Here is a 9999-nt window from a genome sequence, read left to right as displayed (position 1 = left end):
CTCTAATTCAATGCAAAGCAAGAAAAAAGAGGAGCTACTAGAGAAGATGGTGGGTCTGGTGATGGAGTGGTTCACAGGCAAACTCGGCTGCTAGGATCATTGTTGCAGAGGGTGGAGTAGCTGGAGAGGGCTCTCATCAATGAGTGATTTAGGGAGGAAGAAGAGGAGACATGATGTAGATTACAAGGAAGGGTTCTGGGTTTGAACGGGGCCGAGAGAGAGAGAGAGTTGGGGGGGGGGGGTATGATAGTGAGAGAGAAAAAGAAAATATAAACAAAATGAATTAGATAAAAAATAATATATTAAAATATGAAAAGACGAAAATATCCTTCAGCTGTCAATTTTTGTAATGAAGGTAACGGCACTAGGTACCGATCTTCGGTCGGGGTCAAAACCTCAGGTACCGTTCTGATATTTTCTAAATGTGAGGTACTGAAATTTAGAATAGGGAAAAGGTTAGATACTGTACGGACGATTTTCCCTATTAATTATTGTCTCAGCTTATCATTGAAAATAGAAAAGGGGAAATCAAGCCCAACCTTACGCAATAACCCGGGAACTTCTGCCGTTGCCTGTTTCTCACTTCACTACCGAACCTTGCTTCTTCTTCCCCAGCATGCCTAATTGGCATGGCTGCCGCACCTAATATTTTCACAACCTGAACAACATTACTCTTCATCTCTACTCTCACTTTTGCTCACCCCAATTTCTCCCAATTCCTTCTTCGTTTTCACAGCACTGTGTCACAAACCTTTCATGGCCACCTCTGTTTCCAATGCGGTTTGCTTTCGCTATCCCCACCCACCAAACCCAACACTCAACGAACCCAGAAAAACCCACCTCCCCCAATTCTCCGGCAACATTTTCCGGCCAAAACCCATGAATCTTTGCTCTTCCAGCCACCGTTTTCAGCCACCATTGATGGCTCTAAGTGTAGAAGAGACAGCAATGAATGGAAATACAGAAGGGAAGCCGAGGTTTAAGTGGGGTGTGATAGGTCCTGATATTACAGAAGCCCAGCAAGAAGCTATAGATGAACTCCCTCCCAAGATGAGCAAGCGTTGCCAGGCTTTGATGAAGCAGATTATTTGCTTCTCTCCTGAGAAAGGGAGTCTTTGTGAGGTGTTGGATGCTTGGGTTAGCATTATGAAGCCTTGCAGGGCTGACTGGCTTGCGGTTCTTAAAGAACTGAGGATTAAAGATCACCCACTTTATCTTCAGGTACATATATATATATATATATATATATATATATATTATGTTTTTAAGCTTATTGGGGATGTTGTGTTATGCTTGATATGTTTGCTTTGAGCTTTCATTGTCATTTGCTTTTGTAGTGTTTTTAGTAACTTTTGAGGAGATGAATTCTTGATTTCTGTCTCTAAAAGTTAAAAGCAGAGGGATTCTTGAATGGAATTTTGTCTATGTTCAGCCAGTTATGGTTAGATTTTTAATATGCTACTGAGATATAAGGAGTGGTGTGTGTTAAAACCTAATCTGATCTAGAGTTTTGATAAAGTCGACCTCAATTGCTAATGATGTATCAGAAGATTGAGCATTTTTGGTGTTGTCTAATCCCACTAGGGAGATTAAGGACTCTTTGGTGGTCATGGGTGTTAAGGTGTGGCTGATAGGAACACAGAGTTGGTCAATTTGTTACACCTAAGAATTTTTGAGCATGTGAAATAATTTGTTCATATTTACAATTCTCTGAAATTGAAAGTTCTGGTTAAAACTCTTGAAGTTCAGTTCAAATGGTGTAAAATCATTTTTCAAGATGGTTCTTGCTCTAGAAACCCTTTTATCATCTTATGTGAGTTCTCTTCCTGTTGGGAATCCTGGCTTAGGTGTCTTCTTTCTGAATTTGTAAGACAGATGGGTGCTAACTGCAAGGCAAAGAGCTGTCTGGCAATGTTAAATGTTGAATTTCTTTCAACATTTAGCCCTATTCCCTTTATTTGATTGTATTTTGTAGACCTCCAGTTTGCTTGGGTCATCTTGATCTCCTCTTACTCTCACCAATAAGTTTACTGACATCCACTAGTTTACTTCCATATTATGTAGCCTAACTATCCTCAGATGCTTATATAGAATTTTCTAGTTTTGATTGATCCTTGTTAACAGATGTTCACTATCTTCCTAATTTTTATTAACATTTTTCTTCTTCTTAACATTATAAAGGTTTTAGCTAACCAAAAAATCGGGAGAGAATCACATTTTATTTCCAAGTAGCACAGTGCAAATTGAGTTATCCTTTTTCTTCAGATGGTTAAAACAAAGCCAACACCTAATCACTCATTCTTCTTTGAAATATTTAAACTTTGAACTCTTGGTGTTTTTCAAAGAAACTTGCTGACATTATATGTTTCTGCAAGCACATTTTAAAATTGCAAGCCTATCTATAACTGTAAGTCCATGTAATTCTTGAATTTTTCACAGGTGGCAGAAATTGCTGTACTAGATGAATCTTTTGAAGCCAATGTGCGTGACTATACGAAAATAATCCATGGTTATGGGAAGCAAAACCGAATTGAGGACGCTGAAAACACCCTTTCAAACATGAAGTCTAGAGGCTTCGTCTGTGATCAGGTAACGCTAACTGCCATGATTGACATGTATAGCAAGGCTGGACATCTTAAGCTGGCTGAGGATACTTTTGAAGAAATTAAGCTCCTTGGACAGCAATTAGATAAAAGATCATATGGCTCAATGATCATGGCCTACATTAGAGCTGGAATGCCTGATCAGGGAGAGAATTTACTCATAGAAATGGATGCCCAAGAAATTTATGCTGGAAGTGAAGTTTACAAGGCATTGTTAAGAGCATACTCAATGATTGGTGATACTGAAGGAGCTCAAAGGGTATTCAATGCAGTTCAGCTAGCTGGTATTTCTCCAGATGCTAAGATATGTGGACTTCTCATAAATGCATATGGTACATCAGGTCAAAGTCAAAAGGCACGTGCTGCGTTTGAAAATATGAGGAAGGCTGGTCTTAAACCCAGTGATAAATGCATAGCTCTAATGTTGGCTGCATACGAAAAGGAGAATAAGCTTCAAATGGCATTGAAGTTTCTGATGGGGTTGGAGAGAGAAGGTATCATGGTTGGGAAAGAAGCTGCAGAAACACTGGCTGGATGGTTTAGAAAACTAGGAGTTGTGGAAGAGGTGGATATGGTCTTGAGAGAATTTGCAGCAACAGAAGCCAATTCTGGAATTCCTGCTTCCTAGTTTCCATCTCAAGTTTTATGTTTCACATTGCGGACGTCAGCTTCAGTTGCGAAGAACACACAAGTGGTAAGATCGGAATTTGCCTTCAAATCCATTTTATTGTTAGATTCGAAGAACTGGATCATATATCTGAGTTTGCTTTCCTGCCAAAAATATTTGATGGGCCATTACAGAAAACAAAGACGGTGCGTTATTCATAACAACTACTGTTGTTTAGTAATGTGGCCTTGTTCGTGCGGATGCAGCAGCCCAAAGAATGAAGTAAACAACTCTGCACTAAGCGGGGACTGTAAGTTGAATCGATGAATGCCCACTTAAGCTTAGCTGCTTAAATCATCTTGTGCTAGAACAATGTGATGGAATGAATGAGTCATTGTCCTTGGAGCTTGTTATGTATCTTCTTCTTGAAATTGCTATATTGATTCCTTGGATATTGGGTTCTTTCTACCTTGTCTGGCGATATTGGGTTCTTTCTACCTTGTCTGGCCTATCTAACAGGCAAGTTGGATCACGTGGATGAGGAAAATTTAAGATTATCCGATGTCTTTTTCAGCACCTTCCTATAGGGTTGAAATCCGTAAGTATCAGATTCTCATTACGTTTATACTTTATAGATAGGCCCAAGGGCCAAGAGGTCGAATCAGGGCGTCACTTAAGGAAGGCTTAGCTTATGTGAACAAATCCTCTTGTAATTATCCACAACTTTACAAAATAGTAATTAGGAAAGTTTACTATATTGTTTGATGTCCATGTTGAATGCAAGACAATGCATATGATTAGCAGTCAAATCAAAGACCAAGTCAGCCAAAAACTTGATCGATCAGTTCATTATCATTCTAAGTATGTGGGTTTCAACATAATTGGGTATATTAAATAGTTTTTTTTTTTTTTTTTTTTCAAATTGTTCAATCTTAAATCTTTTGAGATAAAACCTCACACATGTTCAGTTGCAACCTATGGCCTTGTGCTCCCAACACAAAGTCTGGCATGCACTGATATCGATCAGTTCTATATCCTTGCATAAAATTATTCATGATCTCCGTCACTCTCTAATACTATCCATTTGGCGTAGCCCTTTTCCGATTACATGTGATCCACATTCTCTCATTAGCCTATATATACCAGGTATATAATCTTGAGTTTAACTAGCATTTAGAAGAAAAGAGAAACCATGCATGCATGCAAGTAAGGAACAAAGTTCAATAAAAAAAAATATTTATAAATCAGTCACTAATGAACATTACTTGCCCATTGGAACAACCTAGCTAATATATATGATTGACATACACCTCATCATCAGGCAAGTACTCTTAAATTTAATTGATCAATTAGCTCGGCCATCAGTCTCATTTGGACATAGACTGAGATGGTGAAGCCTCAGAGCACGGCACCGACCCCGACGGAGAACCAGTATGCCTGTGGAGCAGTTCACGAGCCAAAGCTTGAAGATCGCCACTACCACCGCCACCACCGCCACTCGATGAGGAACCACCAGAACCGCTTGCGAACTGATGATGTTGGTTGTGCAGCAGCGCGCGCTGTTGCATGACCCAAGCAGTTGGCTGCACCATGGGTTCGAAAAGCGAGGACAAATCGTACGTTGCGGGCATGGGGGCTGAAGGAAGGTCTGCAATGGAGAGTGGAGGTTGAGCGATTAGTGGCGGAGGGGGCGGAGGAGGTGATGGAAGCTCCATTGTTGCTAGGTGGGCTTGCAAGTATGAGATCTCGGCTTGTAAATTCACCACCTGTGTATTATGTACACAAAACATACAGTAAACCCAAAAAGTAAAAAAGAGTAAGACCATACAACAAGGAAGTGATGAAGTTTCACAAAAGCTTTCTCTGACTGTAAAAGATTAAGTAAAACTTACTTGAATTAATATGCAATATAGTAGAAGATAATCCAGACTGATAGTATAATTGTGGTTTGAGACAAATTTAAGGGTTCCTTAGCTTTGTTTATACTAAAAGGGCGTATTAGAACATGGCCTTGCGAGCAAATTAAGCATTCTCAGAAGAATGAACAAAGTTTCTTCTGCATATTAATTTCTTCTTGGAGTTAGCGAAGCTGAGGTTGGGTTCGTTGAATACTATTATTATATTAGTAATACTATGGCATATAAAGACATAGTTTTGAGTTTTGACTCGAGCTACTCTCTGAAAAACAAACTTGTAACGTTACTCCCCACATTTCTAGACAATCACGTAATTAGATCTACTATCATCAAACCATTTCATATGGTTATGACTTATGACTACGTCATCCATCATATAAATTTCTCTAATTTAAACGGAAACCACCTCAACATTTATGAAATATTTGTTTTTTGTTCGTCAAAAAATATGAATGCAAAGCGAGATGACGTAGACAAATTAATTACTCTTAAATAATCAGAAAAATTTAAATTTAAAGACTATCAATCTACATGCGACCCATGGTCACAATTATAAAAGTTTTCGTCTTTGTTAGCTTTTCATTTGCAACATCTTTTACAAAGATGAAACGCTCACTTTGCACTAGAATGTTCACGTGAAAAAAGCGACACCAACTTGTAAGTTAATGTGATATAAGAACGATCACGTGAAAAATGCGACATCAAATTGTAAATTAGACGCCAACAGTTTTATTGTAACAAAGAGGGTGGAAAGAGATTAGCATCATTTATATAATATAATCTCTTTTTCATGTCATCACATTTAATGCATGAAATAATTGTCTTACAAATTTGATTATATATATTGACCAAAGACTATAAATAGTTCTGGGAAATAAAGAAAGTAGTTACTAGTCATCTAATTTACTGTAAATGTACATATGTATAGGTACTTCATCTACACTCACAATCAGTCAGAGTAGATCCACACAGTAGACATGAGTCACATGACTAGGTAAGCAAATTTCTGAAAAAGAGATAAAATGAATGACAAATAAAATATGGAAAACTAAACAAACTAGTTTCCACTTTCCCCCGAAAATACTGAATATATAAAAATAAATAAATGCGATTGTATAAGAAATGACCAATTAAATTGAAGAAGCAGGAAACCGACCATTTCCTTAATACCAGCAAAGGAAGAACCCACATTTTGCACAGAAAGATGGCACAAACAAACCAGTAGGGCTCTATGAATGAACCATTTTGTATACAGTAACCGCCGACCACAAGATTTCTTAATCAAAGAGGCCCTCTAGATTTCAGTAAAGCACAAAACTGTCCCCTATTAGCATTTTATTCTTCCTTGATTTGGTTTTCTAAGCTTTTAATTAATTGTGTTTCTCACTAGGGCTACCAAACCCTCAGTTCAGAAGACATCAGGACACCTCCTCCCTGTCAATAAGGGCATGGGTGCCCTTCATATCAACCTTTACTGAAGTAACTCTTTGGGTCAATGTAAGTTGAAAAATAAGAAATCATTGGCCTACAGCTACCCAAAAGTGAAAAAGAAAGGTTTTGGATTGAACCAGGAAAAAAAAAGTTTTGTTTTGGATTAAATTTTCCAGAAATGGGTTATTGAGAAAAAAGGTCAGACAATTAAGAAAGTAAAGGGATGGGATACCAGAATATGTCAAGATCATGAGTCACTGAATCATGATCACAATTAATTAAATCTTCATCAACGAAGTCGGTACAGAGATTGATTGATTAAATAATCAAATCAAGTCAATTAATCGTATATATATGTTAATATGTATAGTATGTGTGCACCTGTTGTTGAAGAGCAAAGATGTGAGCAACACAGCCGTAGACCGGATCTTTGAGCCTAGCTTGAGCCTCAAAACAAACAGTGAGGACGGCGTCTGGCCGCTTGTGAGCCGGAATATGATGAAGAAGCTTGGAGACATTGCTGGCTCCGAACACCTTGTGCACCGCCGCAAAGTGAGCTGCCCCTTGCTCCGAATCGAAGTAGGGTGCAAATATGCATCCCGCCACGCACTTCCTCCTCAAGAACTTACACGCGCCACACGGTCCGGCGTTTCCTCCTCCGGCGCTCCCTCCACTACTGCTCCCCCCACCGCCGCCAGAGCAACCACCAGTAGGGTTTGTTGTCGCATTCATTTCTCTCTCTCGAGAGAGAGAGGTTCTTTTCTTTCTGAATTGGGGGCAATCTTAATTGATTTGCTTGCTCTGATTGATTTGCTTGATTTGGTATTTATGAGTATTTGAGGGGGTTTAAGATCGTGAAGGTGATGATGATGAGTGGTGCCATTAATGTTTTGGGAGCGGAAAAAAGAAGGGTGTTTGGGGTTTGGTGGTGGTTTTGTTTTGGTTTTGTTCTGGGGTTAATGGGTTGTTCTTATTGAGTGAGTGGAGGTTAAAGGGTGTGTGTGAATATTGTGATATTAAAAACAAACAAAACTACCTTTAGCTTTAGCTAGAGAGAAGATTAGAAGAGGAGGAAGAAGAAGACTTTAAAGCCACGCGAGAGAGCAAACGCTTAATACCAACATTTAGCTTCTTGCGTGAAGCAAACATACGATAAGCCCTAGCTAGTAAAACCGATCATCCTCTCTCTCTCTCTCTCTCTCCCCCCTCTCTGTCTAGCTGGCTACATATATATTTAATTATTAAATAAGTAATTTCTGGCTTAAATCAGATAGAACTGTATGAATATGAAAGTGGGTTTGTTGTTGCTGTGGAGCAAAAAGAATGGGATTTTGGAAGGTCGAAACGTGTCGAGGAGTCTGCCTATGTTTGCCAGTCTGCGTGTTTTAAGCTGCGTGGAGGGCAAAAGACGCCATCTCCATCTCTCACTTTCTCTCTCAACGTTTGAAAATGACCTTCATTTTTCTTTTAACTTTCCTTTTCGATATGAAAAGCCAAAATGAAGCTTGAGTTTCAAAGATATACATAAATGGATCGCGAGCAGTTTTAACTTTTCTTTCCAGGGTAATATGTTCTTACATGGATACTGTATTAATTTAAATTACTGCAGCTTACTGGTGTATCTTATACGAAGCGACATTTTACTAGTTTTGTAAATTTAGAAAAATCAAGATGGAAGAAAAACTGGCACGAGATGAAGTTGAAATAGTACTAAATATCTTACTCTTAGCTCATTAATTATTTCTTAAGCAGCCTTGAGTACTAGCTATACTTAGAAAAAGGTACCAAATAAGATAAGGGTCCACTGCCTATATATGATGATTAGATAGTTGTATTCGAACAAGGCATCGTCGACATCTTCTGAAAATGAAAGATAATTTTATCTAAACGCAAGAGAATAGAGGTTTAATTACGCAAAATTCCTTAGACATCTAGAGGTTGCACTCTGGAAATTTCAGAAACAAGGTTTACAAATTAAATGGTTGGAAATTAAACCTACTCTTGTTGTGTTTGTTACTAATTAACTAACAATTGGTATCAAGATAAAAGGTTTTCTAAATAAATCAAGAAATACATTTTTTTTTAAAGCAAAAAAACTAAAACTAAAATCCACTTTAGGACTAGTTTGAGATTGCTGTGACTTTTAAAAAAAAATTGTTAATGCTGTGTTATGAGAATAATCAGCTGTGAATTAAAACAGTTTCGTGTTTGGTAAATAATATTTTTCAAAGTGCTGTCAGTACATAAAACAACTGCAGAGCATATTTTGATCCACATCAGCTTCTAAAAGCAACCTCTGGGCTGCTTCTAAAATCTGCTGTCAGTGACCCATAACTTTCAATTAAAGCTGCTTTTTATTTATTTACCAAACACAATAAAACCTAAAATTTTGAACAAAAGCTTATTTTTTTTAAAGCAAAGCAATTCCAAACGGAGCCTTAGTTTTTTCAACTAAGTGATCTCGTCTTTATTAAAGAATAACGGTCACTTCTTTGTATATTTCATGTGGGATCGAACTCAGAAAACGTGATATAGGGTTCACTTTTACAGTGAGTGATCACGCTTTACATTGAAATATCTTAGCGCACATAGAAAAATTCGTCCATGTGTCAGTGCAATCTAGCTATTATGTAAGGTAGACAAAATTGTGGCTTGAAATCTCACAAATGTGTCTTAAAATGACTAGTTTTCATTAATTACTTTTGTACTAATCTTTTCTTATCAACAAAACTTACACTTATGACACGTTTACTTAATTAGAATGGAAAATAATCATGAATTAGAGACAACTAATAGAATGGGAGAAGAAATGAATTGGTCTTGATTCCAAAGGCTTTGATTCCTAAACTCATCTCCCATTTTCGTAATCAATTCCGATTCCGATTCTTTCATGTGTTAGTAGATGCATGAATACTTTTATCTGAAATCATTATGATTCCTATGTGTTAGTAAACGTAAGAATATTTTTACCTAGTAATCATTCTATCCATTTTCATTGTCATTCAAAATAATTAGTAAACGCTCCCTTAATTAAACATATAACTTTCTATTTTATTTGGAAACTAGATGGATAACATTGTAGATATATAGTTAGCTGATTTGGAAAAAGGTTTGATTAAGTACTGTAGTTGCATATATCTGATTATCGCACCATCTTTAACAGCTTGTTTTATATTGTACGTGGTAACTTGGTAAAGAACAACTAATATTTTTTTTTAATGAACTTGAAGCTTCAGTTTTTATTTTTTTGACAAAACTTGAAGCTTCAGTTACGCGCTTCAAATTGGACTTAGTTAATTTCAGTCATGAAACAATATCAAATAAATGATGGTCCAACAAAAATATGCATATTACATCTATTTGTTTGATTATTGACTAAAAGACATCCAAGTTGGTTAATTTTGCTACAATTTTAACAACAATCTAAATATCAAATTGTTTG

The 9999-nt window shown here is 37.2% G+C and overlaps 2 protein-coding genes across 2 annotated transcripts; one reads left to right on the top strand and one right to left on the bottom strand.

Annotated features, from left to right (window-relative positions):
- The first annotated feature begins 521 nt into the window (after positions 1 to 521).
- LOC112187434 (pentatricopeptide repeat-containing protein At1g01970) lies at positions 522 to 3623 on the top strand. The gene is made up of 3 exons (XM_024326217.2): positions 522 to 1221; positions 2440 to 3297; positions 3405 to 3623. Exons 1-2 carry the CDS (start codon positions 757 to 759, stop codon positions 3229 to 3231), a joined length of 1257 nt encoding a protein of 418 aa, XP_024181985.1. The 5' UTR covers positions 522 to 756; the 3' UTR covers positions 3232 to 3297; positions 3405 to 3623.
- A 786-nt stretch (positions 3624 to 4409) lies between these two features.
- On the bottom strand, positions 4410 to 7680 carry LOC112177252 (LOB domain-containing protein 18). The gene is made up of 2 exons (XM_024315549.2): positions 6939 to 7680; positions 4410 to 4976 (listed from the first exon to the last, which is right to left on the bottom strand). The coding sequence occupies exons 1-2, from the start codon at positions 7287 to 7289 to the stop codon at positions 4578 to 4580; spliced, it is 750 nt and encodes a 249-aa protein (XP_024171317.1). The 5' UTR covers positions 7290 to 7680; the 3' UTR covers positions 4410 to 4577.
- Between the last annotated feature and the right edge of the window lie 2319 nt (positions 7681 to 9999).

The sequence above is a fragment of the Rosa chinensis genome, chromosome 1, assembly GCF_002994745.2.
Source record: "Rosa chinensis cultivar Old Blush chromosome 1, RchiOBHm-V2, whole genome shotgun sequence".
Lineage (NCBI taxonomy): Eukaryota > Viridiplantae > Streptophyta > Magnoliopsida > Rosales > Rosaceae > Rosa > Rosa chinensis.
The sequence above is the reverse complement of the archived record's forward strand: the minus strand, read 5'-3'. Positions and strand labels throughout refer to the sequence as shown.